This window comes from Ischnura elegans, chromosome 1, assembly GCF_921293095.1.
Source record: "Ischnura elegans chromosome 1, ioIscEleg1.1, whole genome shotgun sequence".
Classification (NCBI taxonomy): Eukaryota; Metazoa; Arthropoda; class Insecta; order Odonata; family Coenagrionidae; genus Ischnura; species Ischnura elegans.
The window spans coordinates 67,157,692-67,174,719 of NC_060246.1; the positions used below are offsets into that span (position 1 = coordinate 67,157,692).

Consider the following 17,028-nt stretch of genomic DNA (forward strand, 5'->3'; position numbering starts at 1 on the left):
GCCACCGAGAGTTGTCCAATTACAGACAAAATGGTCTAGGTCCGGGGAGGGCGCAAGGCTGCCAGGTAAGAAAGGGAAACGTTTACAAAGTGTTCCGTGAAGAAAAGATCTGGAAGGGACGACGAGCGTTAAGGACCTAGAGGAATAATCACTTGTTCTGTGATTCGAAGAATGGGCTTATTTTAGTAGATCAGGCTTATTTCGGTGCTCGTTTATGCATTTGACAACGTTGTATGACTAGGCGAGGGTGTGAGGTGCGCTTGGGGGACAGCGATTGGCTTTAAACCGTGCTGGCGCAGGATTATCCGCCCATCCTATTGTGCCGTGATCAGACAACCCTCGCCAGCCGGACTGTATGTAATTTATCGCAGAGTAAGGTTATCCTGCGGGATGCAACACTGCATTACACGTATGCGCTTACTCACGCTTGTGGCGAACTGATCTAGCGGGGCCTGCGATGCATTCGGAGCCGAAAAAATAGCTCCCCGCGGTGACGAAAACGGGCGAAACGTTGAACAGTTCCTAAATTCACACCATTTTCATTGATACCTTATTCAGATCATGATCACAGTGAGAGTTTCCCAGCGCCACACCGCGTAGTATCGGCCAAATCGAAAGGCGCCAAATTTGAAATTAAAAATTTTGAATGCTCGTATCTCTGGAAATTCGTAAATCGAATGTGCATAGGAAGAGGTCTGACTGTACATCCTATTTACGAACGGTTATGAGTAGGGCACCCTGACTACACAGGAATGAAGCTAGTTATATGATGTTGCGTGTAAACTGTATAAAGAACCATAATTGACGCTCTTAGGCACAGTAAACGAGAATAACTTAAACGTGGCGCAATTATTGAAACTTAAGTGTAGTGAATATCCACCTAAATACCGTGACTTGTGCGTGTAACTTCGTAATAAAGTTCATATTGTAACCGCCGGGACCGGGACATAGGTTCGTAATTTCGTAAAAACGAAAATTTCGTAATAACGTTTCTTTTACTATAGCTTGGATAGGCCTTTTCGACGGGACCAACGGTTTGATTCGTAATAACGAGAACTTCGTAACAACGTTGTTCGTATTAACGAGTCTACTGTATGAGGTAAGTATGATAAAATTCAAAGAAAGACCACCAGTCTATTTTCAGTATACATAATAGATTTTAATCCATCCACTTCAATATGAAGTTCACAATAAATGAGCCATTTGGCGAAAAAGGTTTTTTCTAGAATAATACTCAAAACATAGTTTGCAAGTGATTTAACACGAGCATAAAAATTACAAGCTTTTTTTCACTAATTTACGAGTTCATGACAATGTTACTCTCAACAAGGGCAAAATCTGTTTCATTGTAATATCCTCTCAGAAAACAATCATCTTAACCTCTGATGACATCTCATTAAGGAGGATCCTAATAAATTTCCTTTCATAATCAGATTACAGAAACCATGAAATGAAAATTTTTCAAACTTTCCCTGATTACTTTAGATCTGTAGGTTCATTTTTGCAGCTTCATGGCGTATAACACTTATAAGGTCTTGATTGACTAAGAAAATGAACCGAAGACTACCAATCTGCAAAACAAAAAATGTCAACAATTATGAAGTACACTTTGAGTTAAAGTAAGTTTTCAATGGAAGTTATGTTTAAGAACTACTGCAAAAGACAATAAAATGAGTGAAAAGCAAGAAGTTAGAAGATAGTGTTATGATAAATGCATTGCTTTTACAGAAATGATCATTTCTCACCTCAACAACAGAGTTATTATTGAGCCTATATTTGTTTCCCTGCATGATTGGCCGTCCATCTACAAATATGGGCCTTTTTCCTTCACTTGAAACAAAGAAATCTCCATTATTTCTCAGCCTTATAGTACCCTGGCGACGAGATACTTTCCATGCTGGTCCTTCAAGTGACAGATCTACATCCACAGTTTGATCTCGAGTGGACCGGCCAACAGTTATCTGAAATTAGAGATTTAATACCAATTATTATAATTTTTGAATGTCATTGTGCCTGCAGATAAATTAGGTTTTGAGCTTAATATTCATAGTACAAAATATATAACAAAAAATAAGCCATTAGACCATCATGCTCTATAGTACCCAAGTCATGCAGATAAAATTTACTGTATACCGATATAATTTCCTTGGCAAACAAACTAATTAAAAGCACTTGAAGTAACAGAAACCATGACAAACATAACTCTTAGACATCTCTTAATAATACAGTCTGAAATATTAACGAAAAAATGTAATAGGTGAAGTAAAATAACTCCGTTGAATGAAAATGGTACGTCATGGTTTCAGAGATTTCTTGATGAAATATATGCCTCCTTCACAAAACTTTAGAAAAATATACAAATCTTAGATTATCCCACTCATTAGCAAATGAATACCTGTTCTATCACTAATTTTTAATAGAGGTACCACAGCATTTTATAAAAAAGAAATATTGCTAAGTCATTTGTCTATGTTTAGAACTATGTAATAGTGACCACAAAAATACTTATCATTGCGTGCGGGGTAGTCAATATTTTTAAAATTATGTATTTTTCATTCAAATCACTCCAATGGCTATACAGTATAGAAACATTAACCACAGAAATTACAAAAGGGATATATAAAATAAGGAACTACTTACTTCACGAGATCGCATTAAATAACGAACAAGACGGCCTCGTAATACAGCCAATGTTTGATTGTCAAAGTCTGGAGGACTAATGCCAGTGACACTATCCACCAGAACTTGCCATCGATCAACTTCTCGTTCTAACAGCCTAATCTCTCTTTTGCAGCGGCTGAAAAGATATAATTTGGTTGACAAAATAACTTTTATATTTCCTACACATGAGTTAAATAAGATTTTTAAGATATACAAACCGGTCAGCAATAGCCAATTCTTGTTCCATTATTTCATTAGTAGGGTCCCCTAATTCATTATCATTCACCATATCTTCGGCATCCGAGAAGTTTAACACATTATCACTCCTTGGCAGGCTTTGCACTGCAAATCATAAGATAAATGTAAGAAATACATAGTTACGTAGAGAGAAGGAAAGTGAGTGTTGATGGGTTGAAAAAATTTAGAATTACGTATGTACATACAAAGAAAAAATTCATGCTTAGAAAAACCTGACTGAGAAATTATTTATTTACTCAAAATCATTCAGATGAATCTCAACAAATACCAATGTATTTTTTAACTATGTAGACCATTGTAGTACTTTTTATAGACCATGCATAAAATGCTTTCTTATAAGACAAAGGAATAACTGAGTAAGAATTCCATTAGTTTGGGATTGTTTTGAAAAGCTGCAAAATCAGCATGGGTTTAAAATGCCCAAATATGATACACTAAACAAGGCATTGACCTAATTAATTTCAATGCTGAAAGAATAGCAAAATTTTGCAATTTCAGGAAAGTATTTCCCATCGAAAACAATGAAAAGGATTAAAACATCCAGTTTCTGAAGTTAAAGGAAAAGAGTACTTATAAGATATTAAAATAAGTATTGCACTTCCTGCTCATTTTTGCCATAAGAATATTAGGCAAGAATGTTAATATTTAAACAAAACTAAAATAAAAACTTATTCACAGACCTGACTGATCTGGCAATAGATGATACTGCTTCATTAAAGACCAATGTGCAAGCAAGGCTTTAGGAGTACGAGCTGGACAGAATACTTGAACATTTTGAGTCAAAAGCTCCTGAAATACCTCTATTGTAGGCTGTGATGTCTGCAAACAGAAATAAAAATATTATGTACCTATTCATTTTTCTATAAAAACACTACACTATAAAAAGCTGGGTAAATCATAATGAAGGAAAGCCTTAAGACTACAAAATTGTAAACAAAATAAACTTGCTTTCCAATCGAATTATTGAATTTCTCCACCAACATTCTCAGCTGACCGGCAAAATGACGAATAATTACTAAAATAGGGGAAGACAGGGAGCAGGATTTCTGATGGTTGTCAAAGAAATGGAGGGAAAGGGGAAGACCAGGAAGGTAAGATGTATTTAGAAATAGGGACCTATATCTGAACATAGGTGTGACATACTCAGTTCCCCATTCATCTCCTTTGCAGAAAACAAGGGTAGAGGCGTGCACTAGTTCTGAGGCTTGAGACAACCTGGTTTTTGACCACCTGCGAGTATCTATTATAAAAGCACTCATTCATATGATTTACCATTACCTCATTCAATATTTTTTTAAAGTATCAACGTCTAGTTGCATCTGCCTTTCGCACACATTCCATTAAAATACAGTTGTTTTGAAGAGAGGAGGGGTAGGTTACATAATAGAGTAGGACACAAAAAAGGTTTGTCAAACAATGGAAAATCGAGACTCAGCTAAATGAAATCACAATGTTAAAAAATATGTTCCGCAAAAATTATACCAATAACATACCACTTATGCTAGAGTTATGTACTACATGAAATCAGTTAGTCCTATTACTCAAGCTCGACATTACCGTATATCTCCGAATATAGTCCCCCCTTTTTTTCCAAAAATGGCCGAGGAAAAGTAAGGGGGGGGGGATTATAATCGAGTGTAATCCAATTTAGCATACTAAAGGTGACCATCAAGTTATAAATAACGGCATAATGACTAATTTTCTCGTAGTATTTCTATTTGAGTATATTTATGAGGATTATAATCGAAGATATGAGTAAATACTGCCACGTTTTACCGGAAATTAGGACAATTTTTGCCACAAATGTTGTAAAGATACGATTCTTCCGATTCAAATAGCATATCGAATACACGTTTTCACGGAATCCATCGGGTAGCCGTTAATTTTTCTTGGAAAAGTATTGTTAGAATAATTCAATCGACACTGATCACTTTATGACGCAAAACAATAAATAATTAAAATCAAAACTAAACACACACTATCACACTAATCGAACACTAGAATTGAATCAATAGTATATGTACCCGTCGCTCATTTAATAGTAACACGATTTAAATCATTGCAAAAAATAAACAGATAAAGTAAACCTTTCGTGACAATTTCGCATTTCATTGCGGCCGTAGCTACTATATGTCCACACTGTATGTGCCCGTGCGGTTCGTGTTTACAACCACTGCCTTTACCGCCTTTACAGAACAAGAATGCGCAATAGTTATGCATTTGTTTCTGAAAAGGCGCAATAATCAATGGCTTTAAACCAGAAGCGCCGGCATTACTGCATTTGATCGAAATCCAGCGACTCAGCATCGAAAGTGCGTTCAATTTATGGAGTTCAATTCGCCAGGGTAAGTAGGATCGATAAATTACGTCACAAAATACTTCGCAATTATTTCCGCGATATTTTCTTTATTAAAAATAATTTTACGTTCAACAGTGAGGTGATGGATCAAGTAGAAAGATGAGGATCAATCCTGCGGCAGATTAGAAGCCATCAAAGACGGAGTTTCGATGCCAATTTAAAAATAGCCGTTGCAGAATGCGCCGTAAATCATAGTATTCATATAATGGCTGTAAAATTTGGCGTGGAAAGAAAGTCTTTGGAAAGATTGCAAAGCGCTAATACATCGCGGAAGTCATTTCGGGGGTCTCAATGCGGCAGATTCATAGAATTAGAGGAAAATATCGTCGAATTTGTGCGCAAATGCAGAGCAGAAACTCTTTGTGTAACTTATGCAATGATTTGCAACGAGGCATTGAAAATTGATATCATATTTTTTCAGTGTTTATGTTTGGTGGAAAAAGTTTATTTCTTAATTTTATTACTTTGATATTTGTAAGTCCTGTAGTTTAATTATTTTGCTTAGCAGGCATTAGATGGCAATATTTTTATAATATTTATAATTTATTTAACACAATTTTATTTAGATTTCCTAAATTCTTCTAGTCACTTGGATTTGACATGACTTGATGGGTGTGTTACACTGGGTCTAAGGAAGTTTCAGGGCCAAATGCAATACTCTTTATGGGCTTTATGTTAAAGCTTATATATTTACATTGTCTGTAGTCATTTGGAAATCAAAAATATTAATAATTTGTGAGTGTTTAAAAAAATACAATAGCCTTGGATAGTTGAAAAATTTTCTCATTACTTCATTACATCTGGTTAAGGAACTATAAATTACTGATACATGCAATGGATAACAACATATTTTAGGAATAGTTATTTTGTTGTGATGGAAAATGTGTGAACAGATTTGGTCTTATTATTCACAGAAAAAAATAGTTTTTATTGACTCTAGAATCTTAACTTGCTAACCACAGAAAAACTGCCTTCCTTTGCATTTTAAAATTTTTCCCAAAACTGGGGTCTCAAAATTAGGGGGGGGACTATATTCAGAGGGGGACTATATTCGGAGATATACGGTAATTGGAGGAATTGACATAATCCAGGTGGCTTTAGATGACAGAACATACTATATTTTGCAATCAGGCAATTGATTTACACCAAATATTTCATTGTTTCGCACATCAGGTTATTGTTCTCTAAAAAATTTTAATTCTTCATTCCCAAAGAATTTAGCAAAAACGCAAAATACAAGTCATTCATGAGTTGCCAACGCAGCTGTTATACCCTTATATTAATGCTAAATTTAGGTCCCAGGAAATTTAAGATGAGAATCGATATCCAAATAAGAAACACCTACCTATTCACAAACAATTGATGCACACCACTATAATTTCAAATTTTCAGGGAGAAAATTTTATCAAGTAAACTTAACATATATTAAACAAATTCCAATAATTTGTCGCTCCAACAAAGATCAATAGTAAAATGATTATGAGCTCAAAATTTTCACACAAAGATAATTATCAGCCCACGACTAAAATGTACTTCTGAATGAGAAAAAAAAAATAAAGCAAGAAAATATTAAACCTACCGATTTAATTGTACCCAAAAGTTCCTCTTCTGCACGAGAATAAGGAGCACGAGCTCGAACAGCAGCAACTGTTTCTGGATGTAAATTCCTCATAGCGGCAACAGCCAGTCTTGACACTGTTGCATCATACAGAAGGGCATACCATCTTGCTTGTATTTCAGCAATGGTAAAACGACAGGAGAATTTGACAGCCCGGTGCACAAGGCGCAGATCATTAGTCTTAATTCAAAGAAAAATCCATGAATTACAAATTAAATAATTTTTCTCCCATAATGCTATAGGTATAATAAGTACCTAAGTAGGTATATTCCTATACACGTTTAAATGAACAGAAAGTGACCAATCAATTTAAATTGAAAGTCTATAATATGAATTTTTTAATATCACAGATGTCAGTACTGGACTCAAATGGTACATGATACAATTAAATGATCTCTCCACTTAAAAAATCGACATGACCACTTTTTTTAAGATTTCATCCCCCAGGCACAATTGCAAGTACATAATAGGGTAACAGTCACATAATAAAATAAGACTGAAGAAAGATAATGTAGAGTAATTACAAAAACACCAGCATTTGCTGAAAGTATTTTTAACTCATCATTAACCATTGCAGGAAGGTAACAATCTGACAAAGGGATTTTCATCACAACAATACCTCATAGTTTTTTCCAAAATTAAGAAGCTATATGGTATACTCTACCACTTACTACACATTCTATGAACCAGGAGAGCTATTAGCCAGAAAAATTTATAACCATTAAAAATGATTATGATCAATTTATTAAAAATAATCACACAAAGGGATCGGCTAGTTTAAATAATAAAGTTCAGGGAGTGATTTTTGGAAATAAAATTTACAGAAAAAGCAACACCAAGGTGCAGTAGGTAGTAAAATCAAAATGGTAGGATTTACGTTGCACTATTAAGTCACATTAATTTACCTGCTGAACTCCAACAATGAGAGCCAAGTCATCAGTAGGCTTCCAACGACCCAAATCTCTCGTGGCAACACCATGAGAGCCATGTGTTCCATGCCGAGGACCCCTTCTACTTCGTCGTGGGCCAGATCCACTAGGACCATTACCTGCACTGCTACTCTTGCTAGTAGACAAACGCCGCCGTACATTATCAGGATTGGGGGGTGGAGCAAGGGGAACCATAGATGGGAGCACTGCTCCACTGCTTTCTCCATCTGGAATTTCATAAAATTGTTTGGACTAACAAACTGTGTGAAGACTAGAAGGACAACAATCAGAGCAACTTGAAAACTTTAAAACTGAACGTAAAAGTTTGAATAATATTCAAATACGTAACAAAAAAATTAAAACGTGTCAAAAAAAACTCTACCAGGGACATAAAAGACACTCTTAATAGCATTCGAAAACACCTTGTTTAACTTGGAGGTACATGCATTGGAAATTTTCCAGGGATACAGCAAAATATCAAATGGATGTCAATGGTCAACTCTATAATAACACTCAAACGAGGGGAAATTATCGAATACAGTTTGCTTCATTTGAAGGAAAAGATATGATTCTACTTTACTGATAAAAATAAATATTATTATCTCACCTGATTAGTGAGAAAATGCATCCAAACTTAGGCTTATGTTCACTCTCTTATAAAATAAAAGAAAAAAAGGCAAAAAGTTGAATCAAAATTTACAATAAACATACCGCCTGGACTGGACATTGAAGGGTTCCGGACACGAGCCATCTTTGAAGCTGGGCTTCCACATACCCCCAAACTGGATTCAACCAATTCATCATCAAACCGCCTGCGTTTGATTGATCTTGAACTACTATAAGATGAAATCAAGGGAAGATGTTTTCCAATGAATGCTCAAGTACAAAGGAATTAGAAAATATGTATATAGAACAATTTTTGCCAAATGAAAATTATAATAATAATAAAGTTTATTGCCCATGGGCAAATACATTTGCATGGAGTCATCAATAGTACATAAACTTAGTCAAGTCAATTACATGTACAAAATATACAACTTAGTCATGTCAATTACATGTACAAAAAAAGCAGCAAACATGCATAACCTCATAAGAGACACTTCATACATTCACCTACATCATAAAACTAATGTTTCCTCAGGATATTTTGTACAGATGTTTTGAATTTTTTGTATTGTAGGTATTTTATTGCAGATGGCAGTTTTTTATAGAGGCTGAATCCCTGATATGTTACGCTTTGTAATCTTTTAACTGTTCTATGGCTTTTTACATGGATGAGTTCATTTGACCTGGTGTTGTAGTTATGGAAATATGAGTTTTTTCAAAAGACATATGGTTTTTGTGAATGAAGGAGAATGTTTCTAATATGTAAATGCATGGTACCGGTAAGATGCTGAGTTCTGCATATATTGGTTTGGTGGATGTATGGCGGGTTAAAGACAGCTGTTTTATTATTTTTAAAACTCTTTTCTGCATCTGAATTTTTTTTTTCATATACTGGGAGGATAATTCCCTGTGTTACTCTTGAATAAATGTGCCCATAATAAAATACCTGAAGAACATTAAGGTTTGTGGATGTAGCCAAGATGCACATTTCATAACAGAGTGAGCTTAATTTTCCTCTTAATTTGGTTACATGTTCTTCCCATGATAAATCACAGTCAATCTAACTACCTAGAAATTTAGTGTGAAGCTCTTCCTTTATCAAGAAATTATACAGCATTATATTTATTGAAATTGTCTTTTGTTTTGAGGGATTAAAATCTATAAAGATTGTTTTATTTACATTGAGGGTTAACTTTTTTGATTGTAACCATTTTTGTAAGTTACATTCTCTTTCATCAATTTTTTGCTGTAATACTTCACAGCTGTTACCTTTGAATACAATTTTTGTGTCATCTGCAAATACAACTGGAGTAGTTTGAGGGAGAGATTCTGACAGGTCATTAATAAAGGCTAGAAACAGGATAGGTGCTAGAATTGAGCATTGGGGTACACCACATTTCAAAGGTAGGGGATCTGAAATAAATAATTTATTTCTACATTTACTTTAATTTGCTTTCTTTCTTGTCAGTATGAGCAAAAGCATTGGTTGACCTGCCTCATTACTCCTAGTACATCTAATTTCTTGAGGAGAATAAAATGATTTACTGTGTCAAAGGCTTTTTTGAGATCAATAAATAAACCAAGGACAAATTCTTTATTGTTTTTGGCCTCCAAGACACTGTCATAGAAGCTAAATAATGCATCACTTATTGATTTATTTTTCCTAAAGCCAAATTGATGCTTGCAGAGTAGAACATTTTTTTCGAGGAAGGAAGGTATTCTATTAAACATTGCCTTAACAAGAACCTTTAAAAAAGAAGATAAGAGGGAAATTGGCCAATAATTCTCCATATTATATGGGTGAGGACTCAATGGTGAAAATTGAATTGCAGATTAAAACAAAGAAATATAACTTGAGCAGCAATAACTTTATTGTTTACTCAACCAAATTTTCACTTTATTCAGATCCTCAACATGCACTTGAAAAATTTCAGTGAGCCATGATAAATATATCTTCTAAATACAAAAAGCTCCGCCTAGTGGGAACATTGATACATAAAATGTAAAATTAGATGCTCCAAAACTAATATTCAATTTTTTTAGAGATCAGATGATAAGTATTACAGTATGCAGTTTTAAGTAATAAAAACCTCCATTTAGTACACAAATCTAAGGGACAGAAAACTTCAATTTTGTAAATAGACAGCAGTAGTGTACTTTTAAGGCTGCCATACATGGTGAATGATTATGCTGAATAATCATGCAAATGAAATCATTCGCTGAGTAAAATGGAAAGTTTTTGCGAATGAACCATCAAGCGCATGATCATTCTGTGGAAATTAGAACTTGTCCTATTTTGCATGCATGATCCTGTGAATGATAACGTGATCATTCACCGTGTATAGCGACCTTTATACTCCATTTAAGATGTTTCAAAGGAATATTCAACCAATTCGGAAGTGAAATATTTCTCAGAAAATTATGGCCAAGCATTTCTTGATTTGTTATCGCAGTCATATTTCTGTCACAGTTTTTCAAACATCATTTTCTGTGAAAAATAATCTCTTTCGATTAATTATAATTACTACGCACTAGAACAAAATTTTAAAATTATTCAAGGGCAATAAAAATTGGTAAGATCCGGGAAAAATTACCCTTAGAAAGGCTATCCAGAGGGCAGAGAAGTTACATGCAAGGGGATGGAATATGGTGTAACTTTGTAGTCTGTGATTCTTGTTGATTCAACACGATTGATATACCTTAGGTGCATTCAGTTCTATTACTTTCATGTTTTTATCCTCTAAAGAGTAGCGACTACCCTTTAGTGCCAGGCTATTGGCGCTGGGTCATTCCACGTCAAATCACCCAGAAATTTTCAAAATGACACCCACCGACTCGGATTTTGATGAAATTTTTGTCACTAGCTACTATCACCTATCTAATGACCCATGTAAAATATTTCTTCTCTCACTCTCATAGTTTGCAAGATATGAGGAGTCAAAGTTTGAGATGTTTGCTCAGAAGTGGCGCTAGTGGGAGTCAAATTCCAGAGTGCAGGGCACAGGGTAAAAATTCATAACTCAGAAACCACATAATATATTTGAATGAAATTTTGACCCCTTGTCTATCCAAGTACATAGCTTCCATAGTAATGTCTTTTATTCCCCTTGCATTGTTATGTTGGCCAAAATGATGTCAACAGTTGTTAATTAACCGATTTTTTTAGCTCAAAAACATTACTTCATATTTTCAGAATTATCACCAAAAGGCAGAGCAGTTAACTCATCCAATTTTTTTTTAAATTGAAGGTTAATATGTGCTCCAATATACTGTGAAATAAAAATGGTGGTGTTTTGACTGCCACTATGAGTATTTCAGGTTTTACTTTTTTTTCTGCCCCTGTGAGAGGGATTTTGGACACGTACTGTAAGATAATAAGTATAAGTGTATCCATACCTTCATGAGGATATATTTGAAATATTGGTCAGTAAATCTAAGACAAAACATGTAGTCTAGTGAATGTGGGTCTTGTTCATACAATTTTTTTAATAGCAATACTTGGCTTGTGGCAGCTGAGGGTAAAAAAATCCAAATGGCTCAGAAATGTGAAATGATGCTTTTTTCCTGGAATTTACCCATTTTTCAAGTGTTTAGTTTATGGAAAAATTGGTATCAAAATACATTAGGCTCTTACTGTGCATTAGAGGATAAATGGAAATACTAATTTAAACAAAATTATTTAAATAATACACTTCAATGTGTTTAAGGCATCTCCCGAACATCTCTGGAGGCTCTCTCGGGCAACTAAATGCTTTACTATACCAACAATTCCATCACATGGGGATATTCCATGGCTTGTATCAAAGAATGTCCATGATGCCATTAAGGAGAAATCCTGGTAATGCTTGCAAAGATTGAGAAATATTTTGCAGTTCTTGTACCGTCCTGCACAACCATCACTAAAGTAACTCAATTTTTTGACTAAAGTAAAATTTTCCTTAACAAAGCAAAATATTATTCTTTGGGTTTCATAAACAAAAGCTACATCATGCTCCAAATCATCTGACAAGATGCATAAACTGGAAATAATAAGCTGTTTAGTCAGGTGATCTAGAGTACAAATCACAACAGGGTGTACCGTACAACTATCACTTGTCCAGTGATTCCCTTGTGCCTCATCCTGGATAACATGAGTAGTTCTCACTGAAGTCAAAGAGAACAGCTGCTTCATGGGGTCCAAGATTTTCTTTCATTTTCTTAAGGTAGTTTGCCTGTACCTTCGTAATAAATGAATGGGGCACCAGTTTTTCCACTCTTTCAATTTAAGTTGATAGGTACTCATCAAATGTCACCGTGAAGTTCACCAGTTGATATCTGTCACTGGAAACCCACTGAATGTATGAAACTTCATCTCCGGGGTCACATTCTTCAAACTTTTTCAGCAGTGAGCTTTTCAATTTTTCACGTGAAGGACACTGAGAGCAATGTCGCAGTATACAGTCCCTATTATTTCTAGAGCACACGAAATAACCAATTAGGTCCTGGCTTGTTTCCTCTATATTACAGGCACTAAGCAGTAGGTTGACATTTTAATGAATTGTGCAAAAACACACTGAATGCGTTCCAGGACATTCTGCTACCACAAACCATTTTGGACCTAGGTTGCAGAATTTAGAAAAGCCAATTTTAATTCTGGGGAAGTCAAATTTAAAAGTGGAATACAATTCCCTCAAGTTAGCAAGAAATAATCTCTTCTGAACATGTACATTTTTGGAGATACTTATGGAATCTTTATTTCCAGGCATCATTCTGGAGTACTCATCACTTTCATAGAAAGTCCTAACTAATTGTAATGTTTTATTTTTGCCTTCCCTTCTCTCAATTCAGATGCAGCTAATTTTCCATTGTCTCTGAAAAGTTCTCTTGCTTGGCGGGCAGTGTACTCACTCACATGAAACTCTTCCATTACTTTCTTCCTGCTCCATAAAGTTGGTACCAATGATAACAGATGTACCTTTCCTTGATGGGTGCTTGATGTGTCAACTTTTTGTTTGATTAACCCGTCAGCGTCCAAAGTTTTTTTTAAATTCACAAATATTTCACTTTTAAAAAATATGATACATATGAACTTCACACAAAGAACACAATTCTAACTGACTGAATAATGGAGGAAACCTTCTACTAAGTATGTGCACCGACGTGTATGCTAAAATTCACATATTAAATACATTGCCGGAGCATTGGCTCAGCACTGCACTGGGTGCCCTATGGCACCCGTGGGCGTTGACGGGTTAAGTCTATGAGCACTTCTATATCATGAACTTTCTGAAGTAGTTCTTTTGGCAGTTTTGGGTCATCCTTTTCTGGAGATAATTCTTTATCAAGAACTCTTTTAACCTTCCTTTTAAAATTACTGCATGCTGACTCTACTTCCCTTTTAGCGTAGGTTGACCTTCTGTGAGATGATATGCCATGAAATTTTAAAGGTGACTCCTCTATATCTTGCAGCGTTCTGTTGAGTAGCTCAGTTGATTTTTCTTGGGATACTGTTGTTTCAAAATTCAAAATACTATCATTGCTGTCACTATCTACTGCTTCAACACCAGAAAGCTCATTTCCAAACCCAGAGTGTTTCTATACTTCCTCCCTACATGGCTGGCATACTTTCATTCCTGGCACTAATTTCGGAAGAGTTGGGATTTTACAGGCCTTTTCTGCAAATTCAAGACTTACATTTCTCAGTGATTTTGATATTTTCTTCTTGTGGCTCTTAAAAGGATCAAGACAGTATATTTGGTAGGTTTCATACTTTTTCAAATAGTATATTCTGTGATGTTCGCAGACATTAGATAGGACTTCCCCAGGTACACCACTTCTGAGAGATAACAGCTGTTTTTCAAGCATACTCATGATCTCAATTTTGTTCAGTTGCACCACTGGTGTGTAGCTTTTTTTGAGGCAATCAGATGCAGTTACTTTTCCAATGCTGCACAGTTCAACAATTTGCTCATTTTGAAGCATAGTGGAGGCACTAACCTTTTTTAATGTCGAAGTTCACAATGAGCAGCTTCGCCTAACTCATAGCACACACAATTAATGTACAGGTAAAAGTAAACTGATCGTACACACAGAATAAACTTGGACACCCATGGAGCATCTTTACACAAGAAGACTTGGCAGAAGACTAAAAGTGGTACCCTAGAATCTATTTTGATTTATCATGCCCTCACTGTGATACATTGTAACACTTTATTCTTCCTAGAGGTTGCACTTAATTCTCTTATTCCTTGGGGAGATGGAATAACACTGAAAAGTGAGGCTGAATAGGTGGGATTGTATTACCTTCTCAAGTTTGTCATGTAATACAATCCCACAGATCTTAACAAACTTGTACATTGCATGTGCTTATGATGACCACTGGTTTTTTGGATTAGTGATTTATAAACACGAGGAAGAACATGATGTGAAAGTGAAATTTATGCACCCATATCAAAAATCCCCATGTGATGGAATTGTTGGTATAGTAAAGCATTTAGTTGCCCGAGAGAGCCTCCAGAGATGTTCGGGAGATGCCTTAAACACATTGAAGTGTATTATTTAAATAATTTTGTTTAAATTAGTATTTCCATTTATCCTCTAATGCACAGTAAGAGCCTAATGTATTTTGATACCAATTTTTCCATAAACTAAACACTTGAAAAATGGGTAAATTCCAGGAAAAAAGCATCATTTCACATTTCTGAGCCATTTGGATTTTTTTACCCTCAGCTGCCACAAGCCAAGTATTGCTATTAAAAAAATTGTATGAACAAGACCCACATTCACTAGACTACATGTTTTGTCTTAGATTTACTGACCAATATTTCAAATATATCCTCATGAAGGTATGGATACACTTATACTTATTATCTTACAGTACGTGTCCAAAATCCCTCTCACAGGGGCAGAAAAAAAAGTAAAACCTGAAATACTCATAGTGGCAGTCAAAACACCACCATTTTTATTTCACAGTATATTGGAGCACATATTAACCTTCAATTTAAAAAAAAATTGGATGAGTTAACTGCTCTGCCTTTTGGTGATAATTCTGAAAATATGAAGTAATGTTTTTGAGCTAAAAAAATCGGTTAATTAACAACTGTTGACATCATTTTGGCCAACATAACAATGCAAGGGGAATAAAAGACATTACTATGGAAGCTATGTACTTGGATAGACAAGGGGTCAAAATTTCATTCAAATATATTATGTGGTTTCTGAGTTATGAATTTTTACCCTGTGCCCTGCACTCTGGAATTTGACTCCCACTAGCGCCACTTCTGAGCAAACATCTCAAACTTTGACTCCTCATATCTTGCAAACTATGAGAGTGAGAGAAGAAATATTTTACATGGGTCATTAGATAGGTGATAGTAGCTAGTGACAAAAATTTCATCAAAATCCGAGTCGGTGGGTGCCATGCCTGGGTGAACTGACATGGAATGACCCCGCTTCCTCATTACGCAATCGAGGTATCAAAAGGCGAAAAGCTATATGGGACCATAAAATTTAGTGTGTGCATACTTTAAAATGTTCACATGAGTATGCAAGCAGCTGGGCCTTATGCACCAACGAAAATTTTCCCAGTTCAAACCCTTATCATCATATCCCTGATACCCATTTTCATCGATTGTATATCTAATTGAGCCCAGACAACGAGAGCTGAAGGATTTTACCTGGAGCTCAACAACAGCTAATGAAACACGAGCCATTAAATATTTAAAACCACTGCGTAACTTAGAAACACATTTCGGGCAGTTTACGCTTTTGAGGAATGACTGCGTAAGTTCCAATGCAAATAAAACTCAATGCACGTTAACACCAGATGCCACTCTGGAATGCAATCGATAGACTGCATGCACTCAATTGACAGGCGCAGGATAAATAAGGTTTTGAGGCTGGAGTTACTTAAATTGTAATCAATACTCCACCACCACACACCAACACCGCAAAAGTAAAATAAATCGAACTACCTTCGTCTTTTGGTCCCAAGAGAGTCTGCATCAATGAGAGAATGGGAACGAGACCTCTCTCGAGCCGGCAATGCTCCAGAACCTAAAGAAATAATGCCATGATGCCGAGAACGTGGAGCAGTTCCAACTACCCTTCCAGAACTTGATATTGATCTTGATCTACCGGCTTGATGATGAGACAAATTTACATTACTTATCAGTGGCGCATTTCCTGGAAGCGGAGGAGGTAGCAATATATTGTTTGTCTCTCCATTTGCACCTCTGGGTGGGTTATTCGGAGCCGCCATACTAATGCCAGTCTGAAACATTTTATGAACAAAAAGTTACATCCGAGAAGCGAAAAAACACAATAAAGTGTTATTTTTAATTAGGCATTAAAGATACTGATGAGCTACATTACAGCGATCATGATATTGATTATTACCCCGGAAAAATGTTTTGTCCCACTGCAGAGCGACAAGACTCACGCCTACGTCACTTCTCATAAAATTGTAGCTCACAAATATTTATAGAATTTAAAAAAAGAGTTCGTATCGATAATAAACACCTTGATCAAGTCGATTTCCTGTTGATGCAACAAATTCTTTTAATAAGCAAAAGGAAAACTTCCATTCGATGCACTGCAGTGATTTCATAACAACACTT

At 35.5% G+C, this 17,028-nt stretch overlaps 1 protein-coding gene across 2 annotated transcripts; it reads right to left on the reverse strand.

Annotated features, from left to right (window-relative positions):
• Window positions 1-1,133: 1,133 nt before the first annotated feature.
• On the reverse strand, window positions 1,134-17,021 carry LOC124162578 (microspherule protein 1). 2 transcript variants are annotated; one of them, XM_046539165.1, is made up of 10 exons: window positions 16,931-17,021; window positions 16,384-16,682; window positions 8,537-8,661; window positions 7,802-8,052; window positions 6,858-7,076; window positions 3,600-3,738; window positions 2,880-3,003; window positions 2,641-2,797; window positions 1,746-1,961; window positions 1,134-1,571 (listed from the first exon to the last, which is right to left on the reverse strand). In XM_046539165.1, the coding sequence occupies exons 2-10, from the start codon at window positions 16,668-16,670 to the stop codon at window positions 1,482-1,484; spliced, it is 1,608 nt and encodes a 535-aa protein (XP_046395121.1). In that variant the 5' UTR covers window positions 16,671-16,682; window positions 16,931-17,021; the 3' UTR covers window positions 1,134-1,481. The 2 variants fall into 2 exon arrangements, with proteins under 2 accessions (XP_046395121.1, XP_046395114.1); XM_046539158.1 differs by having other exon boundaries at window positions 16,808-17,005.
• Window positions 17,022-17,028: the final 7 nt, after the last annotated feature.